The sequence below is a fragment of the Daphnia pulicaria genome, chromosome 4 (genome assembly GCF_021234035.1).
Source record: "Daphnia pulicaria isolate SC F1-1A chromosome 4, SC_F0-13Bv2, whole genome shotgun sequence".
Lineage (NCBI taxonomy): Eukaryota > Metazoa > Arthropoda > Branchiopoda > Diplostraca > Daphniidae > Daphnia > Daphnia pulicaria.
Genome location: NC_060916.1, coordinates 13,871,357 through 13,896,667, shown reverse-complemented (window position 1 = coordinate 13,896,667; position 25,311 = coordinate 13,871,357). Strand labels below are relative to the sequence as shown.

The window sequence follows — 25,311 nt, the reverse complement described above, 5'->3', positions numbered from 1 at the left end:
GCTAGGGGTCGGCTGCAGACGATTCTTCTTTTTACGTTTTTAGCTTTTTACTTTTTAGCCAAGTAACAAACTAATAATATACGGATCATGTCCATCAAATATCCCTTTTTCGATTAAAAGAAACATTCCTTAGAAGTTTCGCCATTCCGTGTTCGTTTTCCAGCATGAATTTTTAAAATTTTCAAGAACCTGTAAGATTTGTTAGTGCAAATTGTTTTATCGAGGGAAGTACAGTACGTTTCAGCCATATCGGATAAAAATGTACGATTCGCCAAAGAGCTTGCAGAACGTCTGCGCAAATTACATAGGTGTAAATATTGAAGCGTTTTGTGGGGTATGTAGCTTTTCATTATATCAAATTGTTCTTTAATTTTTACTGTTGGAATGTATAATTTTTTTTGCAGGCCCAAGGTGATGAAGAACCGATGACACTTACATTCAAAAAAGGGCATATCTATTTGCATACCAGTTTGTCTGAACAGTTGTTAAACATTTTGGGCCAAAATGGGAAGATTAATGATGAAACATTGCCCATATTCAATAGTAGCAATACCAGATTGGAAAAGGTTATCATTCATAATGCTACAAATCTTAGTTGCAAAGGCTTGAGAACACTTAAACAGCATCACATAGTGGATTTAGAAGCTACACAGTTGAAAGTTACCATCAGTGAACTGATCAGCTCCCTCAGTGATTGGACGATAGAAAATTTAAGAAGTTTGGTTGTCAGCGACTGTACATTTGTAGATAGTTCTAAAGTGGCTGTTATGGTCTCCTTATCCAGATTAAAGAATTTAAGGACTTTAAATGTGAGTTATACTGAATTTAACAATCACGGCCTCGAAATCATAGTTGAAGACCTACGTCATTTGGAGTGTCTGGATCTGAGTGAAACTAGAGTTTCGGAAATAACGCCGTTGCGAAAGTGCCGTACTCGGTTGAGAGCTCTTGTTCTGCACAATCTAAAGATATCCGATGCCGCCATCCCTGTTATTATCGACTTACCTCGCTTGAGACACCTAGATGTATCGAGGAATTCGAACTTTTCCTCGCGTTTCCAGCAACAAGTCTATGTCCTCCTCGACCACATTACGCCTCCTTTGTCCCTGTCTATCAGTGAACTCCTTCTTGAACAGGGAGCACTTCCCGAATTGGAGCACTTAGATATATCCGGATGCGACCGCGTTGACATTGACGCCTTAGCCCAATTCATCCATTGTCATCGATCATTGACATTTCTCGGTCTATTGGATTGCGAAGCATGCTACGATAGTATGTTTGTTGAAAAAATTAGTTCTCATACTACTTCTTTGATGGTAAGTTGAATATGAATCAACATAAATTAATACGATCAATAACTAATTCGGATATTAACAATAGATCACCGGATCGGCCAATGAAGAACAAATTTTAGAATCTCTGGTTCGCTATCCAAAGCGCATCCGGTGCACTCAAAAGTCCTTGTATGAGCTATTTTCTCTGACCCAGCAATTCGACGAGCCTAGAGCAGATGTCATTCAGGTAAATTGAGCTAATAAAAATAATCCCAAATGTATTATTTAATTATTTGGACTCTCTTTATAAGTTGGTTTTGCGAGCAATGCGTCTTCATCCTGAAGAATTCCACATTCAAATGGCAGCTACCGCTTGCGTGTACAATCTAACCAAAGGTGACGTCGGCCAGAAAATTCACCCTCATATTCTCAAAGAAGTAGTTCATTATACGTTGGCTGCCATGGAAAATTTCCCCAACCATTTGCAGGTAGATAAAGTTTTTTAACAACAAAAAAAAGATAATAACTATATTCGTTTTTTTTTTTGTTTTGTTTTTTTAAGCTGCAAAAAAACACTTTATTGACGTTGTGCAGCGATAGGATATTACAAGATGTAACGTTCGATCGTTACCGCTGTGCCAGATTAGTACTTGATTGCCTGTGCATCTTTGAAGACTCGTCAATGGGCCGAATGAGTGTAGCCATATGCTCTATTCTGGCAGCAAAAATTTCGACATCAGAAACTACCGTTCTAGGCTCGACACCAAAATACATGCGTAAGCTGCTAGCAATGGTGCGAACCAAGATGGAATCGAATCAGGTTGATATTACTCTGAAATTCACCCTCTCAGCCTTGTGGAATCTTACTGGTAAGTTTTTGCAGTTGTCTTTTTTCAAACGCCATTTATTCAAACTTATTTGAATATTAGATGAATCACCAGAAACATGTTCAATATTTCTGAGAGAGGGAGGCTTGGATCTTTTCCTTCAAGTGCTCGAAGCCTTTCCAGGTGAATCTACTGTCGAAACCAAGGTAAGTTCACAAAGGCTGCTTGATTTATCATTTGAAATTGTTCTTAATCTAACGCAAACAAATTTCAAATAAAATAAAAACTAGATCCTCGGATTGATTAATAATATCGCTGAAGTCAAGACTTTGAGGCACCGTCTGATTGTTGACCCATTCCTAATGGCTCTTCATAGACTTTTGCGTTCTCCCCTGATTGATGTCGCTTATTTCGCAGCCGGTATTATTGCTCATTTGGCTTCAGGTGGCGTTGAGTTCTGGACTTCGAGAACTGTTCCACGACATGTTATGCTTGAGGAACTGGTGAGTGAAACTGAATACTCAAAAATTTTTCTTTATTTTTAATTAATTTTTCTTTATCATTGGTGCATAAAATTAGGGCGTAGTAGTAATGGAATGGAATAGTCCAGAGAGTGAAATGGTGGCTTATCGATCATTTTCACCGTTCTTTCATTTGATCCTATGTTACGAAGCTCCACAGGTTCAACTGTGGGCCCTTTGGGCTATTCTACATGTCTGTAGTAAAAATGGTGAGAATTTATGCATTTATTTTTACCACTTTTTGTCTGACAGTGCAATGCTTTTCTCCCACTAATAGGCAAACGTTATTGTTTGATGTTGTATGAAGAAGAAGGAGATGAAATATTGAGCACCATAGCTGCAAATTCTAATGCATCGAAAGAAGTACGTCAGTTTTGCGTCTCAATAATGGAACTTTTGAAAATGGAAGGGTTAATTCGAAATGAAAAAATTACTCTAATACCATCTGTTGATGAGCCAAATAGTAAAATGTTTGAAAATGATATTCATTTCTAAAACATAAAACAATTAGGAGAAATAATTTTTAAAGAACAATGACTTATATGCTTAAGGGACTGGAGTGTGTAGTATAGATCAAGTGAATTCCCATGACCTATATTATTACGGAAAAGTTTCAAATCTCCTTTTATTTTGGCTAGTCAACTGTGATTTCGAGTACATATAATAGAATTTCCCAATGCTTCTGTGATTTTTTTTTAATATTCTAAATGGCATACACATTTTATCAGGAAAGAAATACTTCAATGACACAAAAATCGTATTAAAAAACAAGAAATCATGTACGACAGGGTATGGTCTATGGACCATTTTTTATTTAATTCTCATTAGCTTTTTTTATCTGCTCATCCGGGTCAGACCTATAGAATTAGAGAAAGAGAGAATTCTTTATTTCCATATAGAATTCTATAGCTTTGGCTCTGTCCGGGCGCTCCGGTTTCCGGCTGCGGGCTCTGTGTACTCAGTTCGATATTTTTACCTTTTTCAGATCATGCAATGCAGCAAATTGTTAATTCGTCTGCAAACTTACCGTTGTATATTTGTAAAAATGTAAACATTGAGAAAAACTTTCTGTCAGTGGATTTATCGGAAATCCTTGTAGAAATAAACAAATCTATTTCATTGCTTACAATCAGTTCTTCTCATACAGCGCAATAATGGCGAATTGCTACAAAAAATGGTCCCCGTATGCAGGACATTACAATCCTATAGGTATAGCATATTACAGTAAACAAATTGTTTTATTGAATGAAATTAATAATGTGACAACTATTCAATATTATCTATCAGAGGTAGGAAGTAAAGATGGAAAAGATATTGAACCACACGATAATGCAATTGTTAGAGCTTGCAATGCCTTGTACCATCCAAATCACCTTCTAACTAACAACCCACAAACAACATTATTTATTGGAAGACTAGATAAGAACGTAACCGAAAAAGATTTAGAAGATGTAAGTTGTATTACATTGCACCTAGTTTATGATCACAGTATGACAAACCATTACACATTTTCAGGTGTTCATCAAGTATGGCAAATTAAAAAATGTAACTGTTGTACGAGATGTTGTTACTGGATACTCCAAAAGATATGGTTTTGTTGAATTCAAAAACAAACATGATTGCCACGAAGCAAGAAGTGAACTGCATCAAACAGTTTTAAAAGGGAAAAAAATATTAGTCGAATTTGAGTGTCAACAAACTCTTCCTGGATGGATTCCTAGAAGGCTTGGTATAGCAAAATTTTATGTTTTCTACAATGAATTTACCTATTGTGTTAATTAATTTTTAGGTGGTGGCTTTGGTGGGAAGAAAGAATCTGGACAGTTGAGGTTTGGTTGTCTTGATAGACCCTGGAAGAGGCCAGTCCAAGTTGAGTTGAATTGTAGTAAAACACCAACCTGTGACACACATAAGCATGCCAATAAGTATAGAACGGAATCCGAAAGACTACCTCGGAACCTGCATGAAACTAAAGATGGAAGACGAGACAAGTCCCGGTCATATTTGAACAGAAATCAGGCCAAGAGATATGGTAGCGAAGATTCTTCAGAAAATCCGAAACGTCGAAAAACTTAATTTAAATGATTTAATGTTGAACTTTAACATCGGCGCGGTTGAAGTAAACAATTTTTTTTTCTGATTTCATTTTATTTTATTTTTTTAACTTTTGTTAGAAAAACTTTTGATGGCAAAAGTCTATTATTGGCGACTAGTAAAACTAGATAGGGAATGAAGGAATAAATTTTATGAATGAACAGTAAAATGTAATGTACGGAACTTTTATAGTAAAGAAAGAACTAAGATAGAAGTTATTGAGGTAGTAGTTCGAGATCACGCATATCCCCAGAAATTACATATCCGCCAAAATTTCTTGGTAAATCGAAATGAGATTTTTAGCCGCACTCTTCCTCACTCCAGGAATTGTAGAGGAATAGCAATCAGTTTGATACACTGGGATAAGAGGGAAACGTTTCAAAATCTTTTCAGGTAAACCATTTGCCAATCCAAAACTGTCCAATGGTGAGAACAGTTCTCGACAGACAGCAAAGAAATTATGGTCGTTATGAAGCCGATTGCACATATCTTGCTCGCTGTAGCTCATACAATGTGGATCGGAAGGCAGATGTTCACAACCGGCATTATCACTCGCATAAGGTACATCAAAATTTTCGGGTCGGTCTGTCATTGAAGGAAAATTTTAAATAAAAGTTATCATGTTTTATGCTACGGAATTACCTTTTCGAATTTTTTCTAAATCAACCATCACAATATTTTCACCGTCTACGATCTTCAGAGTTCCATCAGAGCCCACAGCAGTATTAAATAGGCTAAGGTCTGTGAGATACAGTCTAAAATCAGCAGCTCCATTAGTGAATTTATCAGCGATGATAAGCAGTTGCAAAGCAGCATTAATTCGTTCTTTCCAGGAGGCCTGGGGAAGCCACTGTGCTAGGTTTGGCCCGACATATTCTTCTACTACTACTCGACCGCACGCCCCATAGTAGATAGGAAAAGGCCATCCTTCCTTGGCCGGAAACGTCTAAGAACGACATTATTTGCCAAGTTAAATCAACAACAAATCATTGAATAAAGCAAACAAATAAAATGTGTTGAATGCTTACTTGAAAAATTAACGGCTCCGAATTAAGTAATAATAATGTCATTAAGTTATACAGACATGTTAGTCTGTAAAGCCCAAAATTATTCTTAACGAATTCATTTTCGATATAATTCAGTTTACGTTGAGATGGGCACATGAGCATGTCACTTCCTCTAAAACGACCAACAGAACTCTGTAAATCATTACTACTAATATCTTGGGACGAAGGATCAAAAACTCGTAAACGGTGAACAAGAGTGCTGCCATTCCCTTCCAAATCCTTAACACAATCAAGCCACACATTTTGCTGGGTGTAGGGGCGTACAGCTGCTGACACACTGACTTGTTGAATAGGATTATTTAGAAGTCCTACAGATTGTTTTAGTATATGGTGATCAAGCTGTTCAAGCTGAGGATCATGTCCAAGCTTTTTCAGAACAACCTGCACAATCAATAAAAACACCAATATCACTTTCCCTTCATTTACCCTCAAGTTTTGCCACTGACAAAAATGGTTTCTTCTTTTGCAAAACATTAGAAATTAAAAAAATTCACAAATTTTTGAATAATTTAAAGTGAAAAAGCCTTTTATAACTTACATGTTTATCCTTGAAGGTAGCAAAATAAACATTCTTTGTATTAAGCAATTGAGCTGCTTTAAATCTAGACCAAGTTTCTGGCACAATATCACCCATCAAGAAAGCGGGACATAACATAACTCCATAGCAAGCAGGACATTTTTTTAATTCAAGAAACTTTTCATCTGCTACATTCAAATATATTGGAATGGCTGATCTAAGAAGAGCAGTTGAGAAAACACCCAGAGTAACTATCCACACTAATAACGGTTTCATTCTCGAGCGAGATTTTATGTTTGGATATTTCAATATGCCCTCTTCACTATCTAATAGTTGTTGTTTTCCAACAATTTCGAAACTAAACTTTTCTTTAAATAACTGGGATTTTAAACGCATATTCAACGTTGAGCTAAAATTCTCAGAATCTAAATCACTTCGTCTTCTTCTCATGTCCATGTCCATGTCTTGTTTTGATATTGTTGATAAATTTCTAAAACCTATTGCCAGTTTGGGAAAATATTTACACCTGGTTGCCGCTGACTGAGTGTGATCTCAAAAAATGTTTAAATTTTTCGTTAAAATTAAGGAGTATTTTTATCTTTAAATTTAAATTTAAATTCATTAATTTTCACTCCATAAAATGGTTGATTATCTGATTTTAAAGAAATGTCAACTTACTATTAGTATGCATTTTGGGCCGACAGATAGCACTTGTGTATCACCCATGATGATGGCGATGGATTTTGTGTGTTGAAAGTTTTGTCTTGGGTTTTATTATACATCATAACTCGTTATAAAATCTTTTGGAAGTGGGTGTGGAACTATTTTCAAGTTTTGTGTACTGAATCAAGTCATGGCGTCACACGATAATAATGCGAAAGGACGTTTGCAGACTTACAAGAATCAGGGCAAAGACGTGGAGGTAAGGCCGATGACACAATTAAGTTTCTTTTAGGTCTTGTGTTTGTATCGTCGAATATGGCTCTGTTATCGAGGCTCAACTTATGTGTAATTAAATGATGCTTTTATATTTACAGGAGATGAGAAGAAGAAGGAATGAAGTTACAGTAGAACTGAGGAAAAACAAGAGGGAGGAAACTCTTCTCAAGAAACGAAATGTGCCTAACACTGACTCTACAGGTACACTTTAGCATTGTTTGTGAGAATATTTATATTGATTTAGAGACAAAATCTTTTTTGTTATGGGAAAGCTGATGTTGACTTTTCACTCGTTTACTTTTGTAGTGTTTACACGACTCATCTGTTTTTTCGAGTTTAATGTTCTTTGCTTGTTTTTAATAAAATTGCTAGATGAATTTAGACAATTTACACTTACAACTAGATCTAAAAAATTGACATTATTGAAATTAAATACAAGGGAAATTAGTGTTGTAACTGAATTTAACTATTTTACATCATGTCTAATTCATTCATTCAAAATTACATAATCATGTATCTCAAATCCATTAGATGAGGATGAAGCAGAAAGAGGCCTTTCGTTAGCGGGCTTAGAACAGATTGTTGCTAATGCATCAAGTCCTGATCCTGATATCCAATTAGCAGCCGTGCAAGCTGCTCGAAAGCTTCTGTCTTCGGATCGTAATCCACCCATTGATGCGCTCATTCAAAGCGGAGTTCTACCAGTATTTGTTAAATGCTTAGAACGCCAAGACAAGTATGACATCGCAAAACGAACATATTTCCGAAAGAATTGTCTCTAAAGTATTATTGTAATATTTTATTTTTTTAGTGCCGCTCTCCAGTTTGAAGCAGCTTGGGCTTTAACCAATATTGCTTCTGGAACATCTGCCCAGACTCAAGTATGTGACATAAAAATCCAGTACGTCAGTTAGAAACTTAAAAAAAAAATTACACTTATTTTTAATGAATAGGCGGTTGTGGAGGCGAACGCAGTTCCCCTGTTTCTGATGCTTCTCCACTCACCTCATCCAAATGTGTGCGAACAGGCCGTTTGGGCACTGGGAAACATAATAGGCGACGGCCCACATTTGCGAGACTATGTTATAAGTCTGGGTGTCGTACCAATCTTACTGGGTTTCGTGACAGACACAATACCCATTAGCTTCCTTCGTAATGTGGCATGGGTTATCGTGAACCTCTGTCGCAATAAAGATCCCCCTCCTCATGTTGACACTATTCGTGAACTGCTGCCGGCTCTTAATACCCTGATCCATCATACCGACACCAATGTAAGATCAAATAATCAGTGGAATTCCGTAACTGGCCAATTCAAATCTTTAATTTCTATACGCAGATTTTGGTCGACACAGTTTGGGCACTTAGTTACTTGACCGACGGAGGGAACGAGCAAATTCAGATGGTTATTGATAATGGTGTGGTGCCAAGCTTGGTGCCTCTTCTTTCTCATAAAGATGTCAAGGTAATTGCTACTTTACGCCTAGTCTGGCATTCGATTTTATTTTCTTCGATGGTATAATTGTAATTTTAAAATTCTAGGTTCAAACAGCTGCATTGAGAGCTGTGGGCAACATAGTCACAGGTACCGATGCACAAACTCAATGTGTCCTGAATTGCGACGCGCTGGCTCATTTTCAGACTCTATTGAATCACCATAAAGAGAAAATTAACAAGGTAGATTTTATTTTGTACTTTATTTTTCCAATACTTTTACCATTTTGTGATTTTTCTCTACTAGGAAGCTTTGTGGTTCCTTTCGAACGTAACAGCAGGAAATCAACAACAAGTTCAAGCTGTTATTGATGCTGGGCTAGTTCCACTGATAGTCCAACATTTGTCAAGGGTAAACTTATTTCACTCAAGTTATTATTTTTGTTATTGGTGATCATTTGTTCGTTTTTTTTTTAATGTCGTATTTTCAGGGAGAATTTCAAACACAAAAGGAAGCTGCATGGGCTGTAACTAATCTGACGATCAGTGGACGAAAACAGCAAGTGGCTTATCTAGTTCAGTGTGGTGTTATTTCTCCTTTCTGTCATCTCTTATCATGTAAAGATCCCCAGGTAAAACTTGATTTTTAAATTTTATATGTATCAATACCAACCGGTATTTTAATGCATTTCAGGTTATTCAAGTTGTTTTGGACGGCATTTCGAACGTTCTGCGCATGGCTGCACCGGGTCAGGAAAGAGATTCCGTTGCGACTTTGATAGAAGAGTGCGGAGGTATTGTCCAGATACATAAATATCACTATACATAATTGGCATATTTACATATAAGATGATAAAATATTCTCCTATAATTTTAGGGCTAGATAAGATCGAGACTTTGCAAAATCACGAAAACGTTGACATTTATAAACTTGCTTATGATATCATTGAGCAGTACTTCTCCGAAGAGGTATGAAAACTTTAAATATCTTGATTTGGTGTAGGTCATGTAACAATATACCTTATTTGTAGGTGGCGGAGGATCCGAATCTTGTTCCAGAAGCTAGTGAGGACGGGTTTCAATTTGATGCTAATCCCGGTGTCCCTAAAGAAGGATTCCAATTCTAAATCAATGGTAGTGGAGTATCTAAACAAGAATGGAGTAAAATTTCGGAAAACGATCGAAGGAATTATGGGAGAACTGTTCTTTTGCCAATTTAGAATGGACACCTGTTGTGTTTTCCTCAATAATCTTATTTTTGGTTCTATTCTTTCCAAGTCACTTAACTTCAACAGCTTCCCCAACAGTTAACTAGTTCTCTTAGATTCAATCATGCCAAGTGACAATTTTTTTTTTTTTTTCAATCAATCCTGGTTTATACCGCATCTTGCGCCTCTTTCGGACAACTCCTCTGTCTGCATTACTGCAATACACTAAGTTGTTGCTGTACAGAATTTTGGTGGAGAAAAATGTTTTGTGATTTAGGTTTTCATTTCATCTAATAAACATTTCATTCAAAGCTAATGCAGGATGCTCTAATCATTTTTCTTATTTACGATCGTGAGTACTCAGATATTTGTTGAATTTGTAGTCTTCGACGCTGTGGTAAATTTAAAGATTTAGTCAGCTTTGTTTCGGTTGTCGCTTTATTGATTTATTAATTTAATAAAGAAATGGCCATTTTCGACTTTCGTTTACAATACTACTGCTAGACTTAGCGAGCGATTCAGAAAGCAGTAAAAGTATTCAAATAAATAAATATGTTAGAAGGGACAGGTTAAACAAGTTCTACATTTTGGTGGCTGAAGTTACAAAACCAGTTATTTTTGAATATTATCGACAATCGTATCAAAGCTGATATATGAGGAGAAACGAGAGAAAGCAAATAGTTTTCACTTGAATGTAAAGCTGCTATTCCTGATGATGATTTAAGGAGCTAGACCAACATTTAAATTGTTAATTGTTAAAATACAAGCATTTATTTTATTTTTTTTAAAATTGAAGATTGTTTCTTTATATATTCATGTGTTCATACCATCTGGTGGTGGTGGGTTTAATGTTGAGTTTAATTAACCCTAGGTGGCTTTCTGTAACACTAATGACATTGTTTAGCCTTTTTTTATGTAACCTAACTAACCTTGCTTTTGTCCTGGTGGATGTGTAGTGATTAGTGAACCCTGTCCGACCTAGTTTGGCATTTAACCATGTTTTCCTTGATGCAGTGCTGTGGGTGCTGTTGTGGAAAATAAAACCCTAGCTAGTCACCGACACTGACAATTCATCGTTTCGTGCGTGATTCTTGTGTAAAAGGAGTCAGCTGAGTGAGTGATTTTTCTGGTGTGACCTCGCTTCAAGTGATTTTGGCTAGAAGAACTAATAACCCACTCGTAACAAAATGGAGTACTGGTGTTGCAGAGTTCTGAATCCCGATTGAAGGTAGGCAAATACATAAGTTAAGATTACTGCGTCGGAACTTTATAGCTTCCAAATCTCTAACTTCAACAACCAGTTTTACAAAGAAGATTTGTTTGTTTATTGAAATTGGCTATTTGGCTTCATTCGTTCCATACATGGGTAAGAAAGAAAGCCATCGAAAACTGGTGTTCCGATAGTAAAAAAGTGAAGATCGCAATTCAAGAAAAAATTGGCATTTGAACAATTCCAACGCTTTCTTCTCGTGATTATGATGACTGAACTGCTGTAATTACAGTTGACATTTTTTTACGGCCAAGTTGTGACGAAATTTGCTTTCGCGCCAGCAATAATAAGCTTATTTTTATGAAAAAGCACTCTCTCGAATCTCTGTGTACCTATACGAACAAAAAAATTTCAAAACTTTCACTGAAAGAAAGAAGAACTTTTTCTTGGGACATCGCGGAATCCTGTTCGTTCGTGCGCATCTCAATAACACACGACTATGGCGTAGGTACCGGTATTCTGTGTCGTACCCAAAGTAGGATAGACGTAAAAATTAGGTTTAACCACTTGTCCTTAATGAGTTCATTTTTGCGAATGTGGTTAACATTTAACTTTGCATTCTGTTGTTACATTCTAATATCCACCGTTCCGTTCTAATTCTAGAAAAGTTGAAAACTGTGAAAACAAATAACAAATCTGTAGGATGAAGTTGCGTTTAACTTAAACTGGAGAAATTTGATTGAGAAAAGGAAAAAGTAAAAGGATTTTAAAGAAAAGGTGCCTTATTTTACGAATGGAATTTGTATTTTCTCAGCGGAGGCGTGATACATAAATGCGCAATTTACGGCAAATTACGACGCGGTGAACACTCGGCGGTGGCTTATTGTTAAATTAGGTCCCGGATTCCTGCAAACTAAGGCGTCGCTAGGAGAAAGTACTATTTGTTGAGTCGAATAGAAGCAATAATCGAACCAAAGTTTTCTCGCCAAAACACCGTCAAAAGCTTAAGTGTACCTGACCAATTGTTTGGTTATTTTCGGTAAATTTATGGTATTCTCATCAAAAAGGATTGCCTGTATGTCATACCGTTTACTGGTTTATAAATTGCTAAAATGCAGTTGTATATTTTCAGTTTACAACGTCCAACAATCGTAAATATCTAGTACAAATGCTCATACAGTAGTTTATTTGAAAGCATTCGTTATTCATTTTCTGCCACCTTTTCCGATTCATTTTAAAAGTAGTGCGCTTATTTTTGGTCAAAATCAAGGCATGATTCAAAAATAATAACTTGAGCTACTCACCTTAATAGTTGTCTCGATAGGAAAAGTAGGCCTAGAAAAAATGTAAGCAGGAGATAGTTTAGACTCAACGTCCGACCGTTAAAATACCCGCGAGCGAGAAAGTGGTATATTTTCAATTCAGTTTTCTCTTCCACTCTCTCTTTTTCGTAGATTCTTTCACACCGAGCGCCCGAAAAGTTCCAGGTTTGCTGTTGACCTGAATGTTGGATCGCCTACAGTAGTAGTAGTAGTATACGTAGTCTAGCTCAGTTTTCTTTGTCTGTCTTGCGCCTTCCGTTCTCTCTTTTCTCCAGCGACCATCCACGAAATGTTGGACGGCACGCACAAGCGATCCGACAGCTGAAAGAGATACACGTCGCTTTCATCGGAGTGCGGTCCCAAGCTGATTGGCGTGTTTGCTCTGCTACAAGTGTTTAAATTCAACCCACGTGAACTATAATCGGATCCCATATCATTTGTTTGTTTGTTTTTAAGTGTCGAAAGGAAAATGATGGCGGAATCGTCACCTACAGTTGACGAGAGTGTCGTTCATCCAATAGAATCCGGTGGTGAAACGGCCGTTTATGTTCGCAATGCTTGCAAAAGCTTTGGCGTCGGCAAGCGTCGCGCGACAGTTTTGCGGAACCTGGATATGAATGTCAAGAAAGGAACTATGTAAAAATCACAACTCTTGTACTTATTTAACTTTCTATTTTTCATGCAAAATTGATTTTTAATAACTTGTCATCAGTGATTATCATTTGTCCATCGAATAATTCATGTGGTTGATTGAACGGTGTATACGATCCATCAACTTACATTTGTGATTATTCGCGTGTCTAATCTTTTAGTCTGTGTGGAAAGTAAAATTCCGCGAATGAAACAGCATGGATTTTTTTTAGAAAAGGGAATGTTGAAATAAGAAAACGAGCCGCATGAAATCTGCTATATACCTTCACGCCCGGAAGGGCCTTTGTAAACGTGATACGTCTTCTTGTCTAGGGCGATTTTTATTTAGAAACCGCAATGGGCACGCCATTAAGATAAGAGCCTGTTCTCAATCGGGTTTTTCCCCGTCAAGTAGCTAGCCTTAACCAAAATCAAAGAAGCACAAACTTTAATCCAATTTTATTCTGCGTTTGATTATAGATACGGATTGCTGGGAGCCAGCGGTTGCGGTAAGACGACTCTACTCAGCTGCATCGTTGGCCGGCGCAGTTTGGACTGCGGAGACGTGCTGGTCCTTGGCGGTGAGCCGGGCTCGCCCGACAGCGGAATTCCCGGTCCACGGGTCGGTTACATGCCACAAGAATTAGCTCTGTACGGCGATTTTACCATCAAAGAAACGCTAGAATATTTTGGCCGCATTTACAATCTGACTCCTGAATTCGTCAAATCTCAAATGGAGTTTATCTTTAAATTACTGGATTTACCCCCTGGCCATCGTTATGTCAAGACCCTGAGTGGTGGCCAGCAACGACGTGTTTCATTCGCCGTGGCTTTGTTCCACGAACCGGAATTGCTCATCCTGGATGAACCGACGGTCGGTGTTGATCCTATGCTCAGAAAAAGGTCAGTCCAACACTTGAGTATCTCTCACAAGGAAGAAACTTTCTCTTCGAACCCTATTGGCCTCCGGCAGTGATGGAAAAAGTTGCCGTACGCGATTAGGTTGTTCTGTTCTGTTTCTCGTTACCATCGTATGACTAACCCCCCTTCAAAAAACAAAAAAACACTTTCTTGTTTTTGCCAACTATTTGCAGCATTTGGAACCATTTAGTTCGGTTGAGTACCGACCACGGCAGAACGGTCATCATCACTACACACTACATTGAAGAAGCACGACAAGCTGGCACGGTATGACAGTCAAATAAGTCAAGGGAAAATGTCAACTTTCCATTTCATAGCTTGTACTACTTTTTCCCTTTCTTTCAGATTGGTCTCATGAGATCCGGTCATCTACTAGCCGAAGAATCACCGCAAAATCTACTGGCTAATCACGGACTCCGCACGCTGGAAGAAGTGTTTCTCAAATTAAGCAGAACCGAGCGGGCGAAGAAACACGGTGCTCTGACAGCCTCCGGCCGCGCTGTTCGTCCGGCAGATCCGTCACAACCAGAAGATCGGGGTCATGATAATCCAGCCTTCATTTGTACGGCAGACAATCCAGATGCCACGAGTACGGCTACCCCAAATAACAGGATCAACATTTCCGTCGTGAGTTGAGGATAAATTGAGGATATCAGGGCAATCATCAAAGTTCGTTTGAAAACATTTTGCAAATCATGTTTTCAGACTAGTATCTAAAAAAGAATGTGGCCTAGATAATGACAGCTTCATTTTTCTTCTCGCGCTCTAGTCCGCCCCGAGTAACCAATATTGGAAGAATTCCAAGTCCGTTATTCCGCGAGCCAATGAGGATGGCATCGTCGGTTTAACATTCAGCCCGTCGCGTGAAAACCTGGAAGAGACGACGAGGAACAGACATGCAGTTCGAAGATTCAACGACTCAAATGTCAACTCACCGACAGAAAATTCCGGCGCTGCTCCGTTCGATTCCGGAGAAGTTATAAGTAGAGATAATGGATTGATGAAAACTGGTGACAGGTCAACTCCCAGCTGTAGTAGCGCCAGTAGCAGTTGCGGTAGCAGTACAGAGGTCAGCAGCCGGCCCAAAAAGAAGCGCGGAAGCCGAACTTTTACTTTATCGATGCCCTCAGCTCATCGAACAGCGGCTCTCATCCGCAAAAATTTCTTGATCACCCTACGCAATATTGGGTAATAAAAGCTATAATTCCATCTTGTGCCATTTTGAATGGAGGTTTTAATTGAAATTATTTGTGCAGGATGTTTGCCTTTGTATTCCTCATGCCTGGGTTACAGTCCACACTTTTCTGTTTGGCGATTGGTCGTGATCCGACTGGCCTTAAAATGGCCGTCGTCAATGAAGAACTAGACCCGAGTGTAGGCCGGGTCTGTAATTACACTACTGATTGCACCTATTCCATGTTTAGTTGTCGGTATCTAAGATTTTTAGATAATACAACAATCGTACAGGTAAATTTGTTTAGGTTGACCATAAATCCAAATCGTGATTGTTTTAATATAAAAAAGCTTTGTTTGTTGCATTTTTCAGATCCCGTATCAAAGTCTGTCGGATGCACTGGATGCAACGTTACAAGGGACAGTGTGGGGAGTTATTCATTTCGGTCACAATTTCACCGAGGAGCTGCTGGAACGGCAAATTGACGGCAATGCCGTCGATAAAGAAACTATTCAGGCTAGCCGAATTGGCATAACTCTTGATTGGTCGAGTAAGTAACTTTATATTTTTCATCTTCCAAATTGATTGTGATTAAACTTAACGGTTCTTATCATAATAAATAGATGAACAAATTGCCTTGACTCTGCAACATCGTCTCGTTGGTGGTTTCAACGATTTTAACCGCAATCTAGTGACAGCTTGTGACTATCAGCCAGTCATTCCCAGCATTCCTGTAGAGGTACGTAATTAATCTTGATTAGATTTGAAATAAATCCATCTGTAATTTTGCCAATTTTGTTTTTTTAGTTTATGGACCCCGTCTATGGGAAAAAGAACCCTTCCTTTACGGATTTTATGGCGCCAGGCATTATTCTGACGTAAGAAATTCATCTTAAAAGAATTTACGATTATGACTTAAACCTTTTTGAAAATTACAGCATTGCCTATACTCAAGCAGTGTCCTTAACGGCGGCTGTGTTTATTAATGAACGAAAACAAGGTCTTCTAGATCGCAGTTTAGTAGCTGGTAAATACGATGAAATCATTTTGTATCCGTGCATTCAATTTAAATGACCAATTTCGCTTCCATAGGCGTCCGCACTTCCGAAATTTTACTGGCTCACCTGGTTACTCAATTTACTGTACTAGTGTTCCAGTCGTCAGTCGTTCTTATGGTTATGTTGCTGGTCTTTAAAATTACTTGCCAAGGTAGTTTAGCACTTGCAATGTTCATCGTTCTACTGCAAGGGCTATGCGGCATGTTTTACGGTAAATTCATTCGTTTTGCTTACGCACTTGATTTAATATTGTCATTAATGAAACGATTGAATCATTCAGGTTTCGTAGTTTCGAGTCTCTGTGACCAACAAACTAGCGCCTTACAGCTATCACTCGGAAGTTTCTTCCCAAACATGTTGCTAAGTGGTGTCCTATGGCCTATGGAGGGCATGTCTATCTACTTGCGCTACCTTTCCTACTTTATTCCTCTTACTCACGCGATTGAAGCACTCAGGTGCATTTTTGCACGCGGATGGGGCATCGACAAGCCAGAGGTCTATTATGGCATTGTGGTGAATTTCGGTTGGATTGTGGTTCTCCTTTTGGTGTGCCTAACTGTCATTCGCGTGCGAAAGTACACGGGCTAATTGACGGCGGACAACTGCCGATGAGGTTCCTTCAATTCGTCTGTGTTTCTTCCCATATAATAATAAGTGGCACTGGGTTTTACGAGACTTGTTGTTTGTAACATTCCCCTTGCCGGCCCTAAAAATTGATGCTGGATGCTCTCGCAATCTGTTATACATACTGCTGGGTATAGCGATAATTAATATTATGCTCAAAACCATCGATCAATCACGGAAACGGTATTTTGACTATTTTCCCCATTGTTCAGTTATTAATCTAATGCCAATCTTTTTTAAGAAATAAAGTTTTATCAAGAAATACAATAGACTGTGTAACATTGTTTGCAAAATCCATTAAAACAACCAATCCATTAAAAAATCTGCCGATTGACTGAAATTTAAAAACAATTTGTTAATAGGCCTCGCTGGCCTCGTCGATAAGGAGAGCAACTTAATCCACCGCACGACTTTTATCAAGAACAATCGTAATCCGCAGTGGCCAAAGTTAACTATTCCAATGCGATCGTTATGCGAGAAAAATGGCCAAGATGCGAAACTTTTACTTCATTCCTGGAACCACAACAAGACTGGGAAGCACAAACTATTGGGCGAGGTCCACGTTACAAGACAGCACATTTGTAATGCTCCTCAAACGTTCAGCCTCAACAAAAAGGTGAAACCTAAAACATAGGTTACTAATACTCTTATAAGTTTGGCCGTTCTGACGATTTTTCTTTCTAGGGAAAAGTCTGTGGAAAAATTCATGTAAATGAATCGATCGTCAAACGAACATACACTTTCCTTGATTACATAATGGGGGGGTACTAAATTGAATTGTACAATTGCTATTGATTTTACAGGTACTAAACGACACTTGGATTATTTGTATTCTTACCCCATTCATTTCATTCTAAACAACTCAAATGTTTTTGCAGCTTCAAATGGTAGCCCAAATACTTTAGGATCTCTTCATTACATGGGACCTTCTCCTACCCTCTATGAGCAAGCGTTGCAGTCCGTCGTTTCAATCATTCAAGATTACGACAGTGACAAACAGTTTCCTGTTTTAGGTTTCGGAGCAAAATTACCGCCCAACGGTATTCTTTCCCACGAATTTTTCGTCAACTTGACTCCTAGCCCATTTTGTGCTGGAGTAGAAGGTTAGCAATTTTTATAGAATAATAAATCAAATTTAAACAATTCTTTTTAATGATTATGCGTAGGTGTGATTGAAGCATACCGGAAATGTTTACCGGCTATTCAGTTCCATGGCCCAACAAATTTTGCTCCTGTCATTAATCACGTCGCACGTTTTTCTGCTAGTTACGCTAACGGTGATCAGTATTTCATACTGCTTATTTTGACCGACGGAGCTATATCGGATATGCACGACACCGAAGAGGTAGAAAACCAAATTAGTTAGTTTAGTTTTACAACTTTTAGTAATTAGTAATAACGATTTGATTCAACAACATTTCAGGCCATTATAGCTGCAAGTCATCTGCCAGTTTCTATTATAATAGTCGGAATAGGAAATGCAGATTTTTCTTCCATGAATGAGCTTGACAGTGATAATGGAAAATTGTCCTTAAATGGGAAATTTGCCAGTCGTGACATCTTCCAGTTTGTTCCATTTCGCGATTTTTTAAATCGATCTGATTCTCAAAATGCGTCACAGGAATTAGCTAAGGCTCTTCTCGCCGAAGTACCCGCACAACTTTTAGGTTTCATGAAATCTAAAAGTTTTACACCGAAAGGCGGAAGTAGTAATTTAATTTAATAACTATCCGTTTCTTTGATGAATGTTTCGATTCATTCAGAAAAGTTCATTATTTTGATGAACATTTCTCAAATTTTGAATTTTTTATTTTATTAAATTTTTTGTCCGCCCTTTCTGAGTTTATTTTTCCTCCAAAATATATTTATTATGTAATTCGCGTAGATACTAGATAAGTACTGTTTTCCGCATGCCGTTCTCTGCTTCCTTTCAACGCTATTTACTTGTATTTGTTGCGATTGTATTTGTTCGAGACAAAGTTGCCTACCAGCAATGCTGCTTTATTCTTCTTCCAAACATTTTCGAGGAATCAATAAAGATCGCCCAAAAGTTTTATTTAAAAAGCTTTGCCAGTGAGAAGGAATTTTACTTTTACTAACTGTCTTATTCTCAGCTATATATGTTATTCACAGTCTCTACAAATAAGTTTTTGAAGGGTCGCGCCATAAAAAATGTTGGATGAGCTTGAAATGTTGGCCACCAGGTGGCTGGTTTTGTTTACTTGGTCCTGTCGTCTGTGTTCTTGCATGGTTTCTGTTTTTAAAAATTGTTATTCTTATCTGTTTCTAGGAATATGGAAACAAATAGTAAGGGATTTGGAATGTGGTTGTGAATTTGAATAAAAGTGTTGGGATTGAAAAATAAGTGCTGAGGACCGCAAGGATAAACCGAGACTGCCAGATTTTGACTTGTTTGCAAACCAGGTTGGTTCAAAGTTTTCAGTTTCCCATGATACTAATTTGTAGTCTATACTGTTTACATGGTTTGGGCTTTACTTATTTGGGTGCAGTTCTAAAATAGGGCATGATTCAATATCTTTCCTTGTTTACCAAAATTTAGCAGTTTTCCATTGCACATTGAAACCATCGAAAAGGTTATGCTTGTGAAATTCTGGCATTTAGAAAGAAACCGTGGTTAGTGATGAGTAGAGTATTCTTTATTTTAGGCCAATGCCATCAATCTTTGACGGTAAGAAAGATTTACAAGAATATTGAAATGAAAACAATGGTTGATTGGTAATCTTTTTCTTTAGTAAATGGTGGCCCTGAAAAGGGCCGATTGGTAAGTCAAAAGGGATTTTAAAAGTCGCTTAGGCACGTTCACCACGAATACGGCGAGCGAGCTGGATGTCTTTTGGCATGATGGTGACTCGCTTGGCGTGGATGGCGCACAAGTTGGTGTCTTCGAAAAGACCCACCAAGTAAGCCTCGCTGGCCTCCTGCAGGGCCATGACGGCTGAGCTCTGGAAACGCAAGTCGGTCTTGAAATCCTGGGCGATTTCTCTGACCAAGCGCTGGAATGGCAACTTGCGGATCAGAAGCTCGGTCGACTTTTGGTAGCGACGGATCTCACGAAGGGCGACGGTGCCGGGACGATAACGATGGGGTTTCTTGACTCCTCCAGTGGCCGGGGCACTTTTGCGAGCTGCTTTGGTGGCCAACTGTTTGCGGGGCGCCTTGCCACCGGTGGATTTACGAGCGGTCTGCTTGGTACGGGCCATGTCGAACGACTGAAAGTTGAGAATAGGATATAGAAGAGGGATGATGGGTTTATATAGGGCTGAGGGGAGACGTTGAGGAATGTATGGGATCTCTTTTTCAGCAATTGGTTGTTGGGTAAAGTGGGAGGGAAGTTGAGGAATACAAAGCTTGGGCTTTGTTGACCTGAGTTGGGGTGGCTGTTGTTAAGCTCAACCAATGCGGATGGATTTCCCACCGGATCGATTGGTATATAAAGGGGCCCTGGTGCAAACATTCGACATTCAGTTTGTTGTCAAACTTGTTCTGAAACCCATTTGAAAATGACTGGTCGCGGCAAAGGAGGAAAAGGACTCGGCAAGGGAGGCGCCAAACGTCATCGCAAAGTTTTGCGTGACAACATCCAGGGAATTACCAAGCCGGCCATCCGTCGTCTTGCCCGTCGTGGTGGTGTCAAGCGAATCTCTGGTCTCATCTACGAGGAGACCCGTGGTGTGTTGAAGGTGTTCCTTGAGAACGTGATTCGTGACGCCGTCACCTACACTGAACACGCCAAGAGGAAGACGGTGACGGCCATGGACGTCGTCTACGCATTGAAACGCCAGGGCCGCACTCTGTACGGTTTCGGCGGTTAAATCTGACTTTAGTAGTCAAACTCTGATCTTTCAATCCAATCGGCCCTTTTCAGGGCCACCATTTACTTAAAGAAAAAGATTTCTCAACCACTTAAACCATATTCTTAAAGTTGACTTTCTATTAACAAGAATAACAAAAACAATCCGATTTGATACAGGTCTTTGGAGCAATACGTACTAACTATTAAAGTATTAAGTAAGTGTTCGTGCATCATAGAAAATATTTTTCTAGATATTAAAGCTGGTATGAAACGCATTTCACTGTTTTCAGCCGAATAACATGAATCGGAAAATATCCAGATGCTTCTCAGATTTTACGGAGTATAATTTTTTGATACATCCTACTTTAATTTTCGTCAATTTCTGGAGTTGTGCTACTGCAAAATTATTTTGTCACTATCGGTCGATCTTCATCTGAATCACCATTTGAATGAAATGAAAACGCTGTGGCATAGATCAAAACTGTTTTGATATGTTGATTTTTTAACGCTTTCTTTCAACTTCTACTTTTAAATGAAAAAAAACTGTGAATCCGAAATATTTAATAACTTTTCGTCGTATCTAACGATTTGCTTAATGTAAAAGTTACTCTATTGCTACGGAGACGAATTTCGTGATCGATTTTTCTCTCTATTCAACGCATTGTTCCGAAATACCTTAGAAGAGCGTACTATGTCTAGATACAAAGCGTTAAGTTCCGTCATAAAAATTGGGTCGAGTTTTGGACTGATTAGAAAAATGCCAAAAGCAGTTAATTGTTTTCATTTCTTGAATATTTTGGTGGCCCTGAAAAGGGCCGTTTGGTTTGTAGAGAGACCAAGAGGAACAATCTACTTGGTGCTGGTGTACTTGGTGACTGCCTTGGTGCCTTCAGACACGGCGTGCTTGGCCAACTCACCGGGCAATAGCAGACGGACGGCCGTCTGGATTTCCCGGCTAGTGATGGTCGAACGCTTGTTGTAGTGGGCAAGACGGGACGACTCTCCAGCGATGCGCTCGAAAATGTCGTTGACGAAGCTGTTCATGATGGTCATGGCTTTGGAGGAGATGCCAGTGTCTGGGTGGACCTGCTTCAAGACTTTGTAGATGTAAATGGCGTAGCTCTCCTTCCTCTTGCGCTTCTTCTTCTTGTCGCCCTTGGCGATGTTCTTCTGGGCCTTGCCGGCCTTCTTCGCTGCTTTACCGCTAACCTTGGGGGGCATTCTGAGACTTGGAGTAAATCTGAGATTACTAGGCAAATACCAGTGACGGTTGTTAGTCTGGCGAGGGTATTTATTTCATATCTTGTTCACCCTCTTTACCTGACAGAAGCAAATTCTTCCGACCCGAGGACCAATAGGGTAGCCCCAGCAGTGGGACCCAGCAGTGGGACAGATGTTCCGTGTTCCAGCGCAGAAGGAGGAGGAGCTTCTGGTAGTTAACACAATCTTCCTTGTGTTACACGAAATAATGGCGGGAATATGTTTTACAGCTGCTCTTCCGATTGGTTTAAAATGGTCTCACTGTGTTCACCATCAATCCGATCCTGGTGAGTATATAAGCCTCAACATCTTTTTCAAACTTTATCATTTCGTTCCTTGATTTTAGGAACCGCGTTCACTTACTCTACATCTCAACATGTCTGGCCGTGGCAAAGGAGGCAAAGTCAAGGGAAAGTCAAAGACCCGTTCCAGCAGGGCCGGACTTCAATTCCCCGTCGGTCGTATCCACCGAATGCTCCGCAAAGGATCGTATGCTGAGCGCGTCGGTGCCGGTGCCCCCGTCTACTTGGCTGCCGTCATGGAGTACTTGGCCGCTGAGGTCCTCGAGTTAGCCGGTAACGCCGCCCGTGACAACAAGAAGACCCGCATCATCCCTCGTCACTTGCAATTGGCCATCCGCAACGACGAAGAGTTGAACAAACTTCTCTCCGGTGTCACCATCGCTCAGGGTGGTGTCTTGCCCAACATCCAGGCCGTTCTCTTGCCCAAGAAGACCGACAAACCCGCCAAGGCTTAAACTTCTCCCGTCCTTAAATAAACGGCCCTTTTCAGGGCCACCAATTTATTTTGAAAAAAGAATTTGCTTAGTGCTACATTTCGTACATATCAATTAGGTTTTGGCAATGATTACTTGCGCAAATTTTCTGATTTATCGCAAGGTGGCACCATAGATAAAGAAGACTTCTTTATCTATGGTGGCACTCTTGAATTGTTTTGATTCAACCTAAATTGTCTGCTGGTATTTCGTTTGTCCATTCCAACCGTCCAACTGTGAGAGAAAAACATTTCCTATGTGACATTTCGGTTATATGGGTGTATTTTAAATTTTACATGTAATTTTTGAATAGATTTATTTGTTTCCTTTCTGTTTTTTGTAAGTATTCTCTTTTTTCTGATCCACCTTGTTCAAATGAAATTCATGCAACCTTGCCCACTCCCCTCAATTCCAGTCCAAATTATTCAAAATGGTCGCCGTTTACCGTTTAGCGTGTTGGTGCCTCGGTTGTGCGTGCCACAGCGTGATTTGGTAATCTGTTAAATTTTTCAAGGAAATTAGCACTACTAAAATACCCGTCTATCTGGTATTGCATTATTACCACGACACCTTTCGTCCAACTGGAAAAAGAACTTGAATGGCTGTAAAGAAGAGTTAACTTCACAGTTCACATGATATATTTTCGATCTTCGTTCCTTATTAGGTTGGGTTGGATAAACTTTACATGGTTTGATAGTTAACACACTATTTAGACCCTTTTTTCATTCTTGACTCAATATTTTCAGATAATATCTTCTGCTGAAGGTTTTGTGTGACTTGGGACGCTGGGTACTTGTGAAAATAGGTATTAAGTGGTCCAGATGTCTTCCGCTCGTCCCATAACATTTATTTATGCCATCATGCTCAATAGAGTAACAGCTCAAAGAGAGCTAGAATGAAGGATTGTTTCCCAGCTTCTCATCACATACATAGATGGTAATAACCTTTGTATTTTTTGTCTAAATTTCTTTACTTGCACAACAGTTTTATGAATGCTGTGCAATTTTAGAACAGACCCAATGCTTTAGATCCTTCCTTAAGAGGAACTGATCACTTTGACCAAGAAATATCACTTGGAATTTCATATCTTGTGCAAGAGAGAAGTTTCTCAAAGTGGTCTGCAAGAACCTTAGTTTACATGTGGATATGGACTGCAAATTCGAGGCTGGCGTGATAGCTGTGTATGGGAAAGTCACCTAATTTATGTAAGTATTTGTATGTCAGTGTATAATTTTGTCTATGTGCAAAGTATTTGTCTCTTTTGCTATTTAAATTTAAATTTTTATTTTATTGCAGGATTATTACCAACTGCTCAATCTGAAAGGCATTGCAGTCTAAAGTTTTAACTACAAGCTTGCTGGTATCCTGATTTCTGTCAAGTCGAGAGGCAAATTTCTGGGGTAATCCTTTTTTCGGTAGGTAAACCGGAAAAGAACATTCCAATTTATTTAACTACTCATTCTATTTTCACCTTCGATTTCTCTTATTTTTTTAAAAATCCACCGGAAATTAAGCAAATTATCGTGGGGTAAATGGACTGGTGGTTTTGTTGTTATTTCGTCCAAGTGGCACCAGGCGAGAGGTTTCGAATCTTTGTGTGAATGTCACTAGCGTCGTGCTGATTTGCGAAATAGGTAGACGTCCATTCACTCCATTGTTACGCCGTTGTTACTAGCCATAAATTTCAAAGTCGAATATTTTCCTCAATTGAAACAGCTTATCTGTAAAGCTCCTGCTACTGGTTGAGAAATTAAAACGTATTTGTTATGTTTGTTGAGCTAACTCAATGATGGTCAAGATCATGATGGTCTAAGATGTGGTTCCCACTTACCACATCGGCACATCCTTTTAAAAATTTGGAAAGTAGACTCCCTTTTTCATTATAATAGTCTAAATTCCGTAATGTACTGTGTTAAGGAAATGAAACGGTGAACGAACTGGAATTTTCACTTCGCCTTCTTGTTTTGTCCGTTTCAATTTTATCAAGGGCTCAAAAAACTAGAATTTTATTTGAACTTACTTACCAGTAGGATAGTATTTGAGGGCGAAATGGAATAATAGAAGTAGTATAATAAGTAGATTTTTTGGCTTTTCAATTGTTTTTCTGGAAAGTGTAAGATCCTGTACTTCTTTTCCGGTTTTGGTCGTTGTTTACTTTTCAAGGTAATTCACAAATGAATTATTTTCAGTTAGAAACAACAGTTTGTCGTATCCTATCCCGTTTACTTATTTATCGTTTTTTAAGGAAGCAATTTTCCTCCTGTTAAGTTTTTCATTCGGGAAAGAAATTCCGTTTGTTTCCCTGTCAATGACACTAAGGTGAACATTCGTATTATTTTTCTATTTTTAACTGCCTAGTTTTCAATCTATACTACAATGATAATTTCACTTGATCGCTAAACGGATAAAACATGATTCCTTTTTAATTTTATAAATATTCCATTCATTTCTCGTTTACTCCTGTTTGATTCACGAATAAATGTTTTTGTTGTGCTTTCTGAAAGCAATCCACCCGTTCAGTCGTTCGTTGACACAAAGGAATCCATCGGAGGCCGTTAATTTGCTAAAACTGTGACCACCAGAAGGCCGAATGTCCATTCGTGAGGACATGTGTTACTTTTTGAATGGCTATCAATGACATTTTA

At 38.8% G+C, this 25,311-nt stretch overlaps 9 protein-coding genes, 2 long non-coding RNA genes and 1 pseudogene across 12 annotated transcripts; 9 read left to right on the top strand and 3 right to left on the bottom strand.

Moving 5' to 3' along the window:
- The first annotated feature begins 28 nt into the window (after window positions 1-28).
- Window positions 29-3,310, top strand: LOC124336923 (protein zyg-11 homolog B-like). The gene is made up of 9 exons (XM_046790853.1): window positions 29-334; window positions 405-1,316; window positions 1,381-1,521; window positions 1,586-1,762; window positions 1,837-2,143; window positions 2,204-2,307; window positions 2,392-2,604; window positions 2,681-2,831; window positions 2,900-3,310. The coding sequence occupies exons 1-9, from the start codon at window positions 260-262 to the stop codon at window positions 3,115-3,117; spliced, it is 2,298 nt and encodes a 765-aa protein (XP_046646809.1). The 5' UTR covers window positions 29-259; the 3' UTR covers window positions 3,118-3,310.
- Window positions 3,311-3,458: 148 nt separating this feature from the next.
- Window positions 3,459-4,762, top strand: LOC124337149 (U11/U12 small nuclear ribonucleoprotein 35 kDa protein-like). Its single transcript, XM_046791220.1, has 4 exons — window positions 3,459-3,831; window positions 3,910-4,073; window positions 4,138-4,351; window positions 4,412-4,762. Exons 1-4 carry the CDS (start codon window positions 3,777-3,779, stop codon window positions 4,696-4,698), a joined length of 720 nt encoding a protein of 239 aa, XP_046647176.1. The 5' UTR covers window positions 3,459-3,776; the 3' UTR covers window positions 4,699-4,762.
- Window positions 4,763-4,779: 17 nt separating this feature from the next.
- LOC124337020 (divergent protein kinase domain 2A-like) lies at window positions 4,780-6,782 on the bottom strand. Its single transcript, XM_046791027.1, has 4 exons — window positions 6,322-6,782; window positions 5,745-6,164; window positions 5,359-5,662; window positions 4,780-5,301 (listed from the first exon to the last, which is right to left on the bottom strand). The coding sequence occupies exons 1-4, from the start codon at window positions 6,760-6,762 to the stop codon at window positions 4,973-4,975; spliced, it is 1,494 nt and encodes a 497-aa protein (XP_046646983.1). The 5' UTR covers window positions 6,763-6,782; the 3' UTR covers window positions 4,780-4,972.
- Window positions 6,783-7,006: 224 nt separating this feature from the next.
- Window positions 7,007-10,124, top strand: LOC124336999 (importin subunit alpha-3-like). The gene is made up of 12 exons (XM_046790995.1): window positions 7,007-7,222; window positions 7,338-7,440; window positions 7,771-7,975; window positions 8,051-8,120; window positions 8,193-8,510; window positions 8,576-8,701; window positions 8,779-8,913; window positions 8,978-9,082; window positions 9,162-9,302; window positions 9,365-9,464; window positions 9,548-9,639; window positions 9,702-10,124. Exons 1-12 carry the CDS (start codon window positions 7,154-7,156, stop codon window positions 9,795-9,797), a joined length of 1,560 nt encoding a protein of 519 aa, XP_046646951.1. The 5' UTR covers window positions 7,007-7,153; the 3' UTR covers window positions 9,798-10,124.
- Window positions 10,125-10,848: 724 nt separating this feature from the next.
- LOC124336911 (ABC transporter G family member 20-like) lies at window positions 10,849-17,100 on the top strand. 2 transcript variants are annotated; one of them, XM_046790828.1, is made up of 12 exons: window positions 10,849-11,106; window positions 13,521-13,943; window positions 14,135-14,228; window positions 14,307-14,588; window positions 14,731-15,149; window positions 15,218-15,428; window positions 15,508-15,685; window positions 15,759-15,874; window positions 15,943-16,013; window positions 16,074-16,162; window positions 16,228-16,404; window positions 16,474-17,100. In XM_046790828.1, exons 2-12 carry the CDS (start codon window positions 13,672-13,674, stop codon window positions 16,779-16,781), a joined length of 2,217 nt encoding a protein of 738 aa, XP_046646784.1. In that variant the 5' UTR covers window positions 10,849-11,106; window positions 13,521-13,671; the 3' UTR covers window positions 16,782-17,100. The 2 variants fall into 2 exon arrangements, with proteins under 2 accessions (XP_046646784.1, XP_046646783.1); XM_046790827.1 differs by lacking the exon at window positions 10,849-11,106 and adding an exon at window positions 12,622-13,046.
- A 177-nt stretch (window positions 17,101-17,277) lies between these two features.
- LOC124337755 lies at window positions 17,278-18,912 on the top strand (annotated as a pseudogene).
- A 598-nt stretch (window positions 18,913-19,510) lies between these two features.
- On the bottom strand, window positions 19,511-20,054 carry LOC124337222 (histone H3). The gene has a single exon (XM_046791325.1). The coding sequence runs from the start codon at window positions 20,036-20,038 to the stop codon at window positions 19,628-19,630; it is 411 nt and encodes a 136-aa protein (XP_046647281.1). The 5' UTR covers window positions 20,039-20,054; the 3' UTR covers window positions 19,511-19,627.
- Window positions 20,055-20,338: 284 nt separating this feature from the next.
- On the top strand, window positions 20,339-20,989 carry LOC124337310 (histone H4). Its single transcript, XM_046791417.1, has one exon. The coding sequence runs from the start codon at window positions 20,339-20,341 to the stop codon at window positions 20,648-20,650; it is 312 nt and encodes a 103-aa protein (XP_046647373.1). The 3' UTR covers window positions 20,651-20,989.
- Window positions 20,990-21,387: 398 nt separating this feature from the next.
- Window positions 21,388-21,889, bottom strand: LOC124337277 (histone H2B.3). Its single transcript, XM_046791382.1, has one exon. It carries the CDS (start codon window positions 21,850-21,852, stop codon window positions 21,481-21,483), a length of 372 nt encoding a protein of 123 aa, XP_046647338.1. The 5' UTR covers window positions 21,853-21,889; the 3' UTR covers window positions 21,388-21,480.
- Window positions 21,813-22,683, top strand: LOC124337235 (histone H2A). Its single transcript, XM_046791340.1, has 2 exons — window positions 21,813-22,178; window positions 22,238-22,683. Exon 2 carries the CDS (start codon window positions 22,268-22,270, stop codon window positions 22,646-22,648), a length of 381 nt encoding a protein of 126 aa, XP_046647296.1. The 5' UTR covers window positions 21,813-22,178; window positions 22,238-22,267; the 3' UTR covers window positions 22,649-22,683.
- Window positions 22,684-23,117: 434 nt separating this feature from the next.
- LOC124337449 lies at window positions 23,118-24,353 on the top strand. Its single transcript, XR_006917377.1, has 4 exons — window positions 23,118-23,330; window positions 23,413-23,602; window positions 23,676-23,871; window positions 23,963-24,353. It is a non-coding gene; the product is annotated as an uncharacterized LOC124337449 (long non-coding RNA).
- A 426-nt stretch (window positions 24,354-24,779) lies between these two features.
- Window positions 24,780-25,169, top strand: LOC124337459. Its single transcript, XR_006917387.1, has 2 exons — window positions 24,780-24,829; window positions 24,912-25,169. It is a non-coding gene; the product is annotated as an uncharacterized LOC124337459 (long non-coding RNA).
- The last annotated feature ends 142 nt before the right edge of the window (window positions 25,170-25,311 follow it).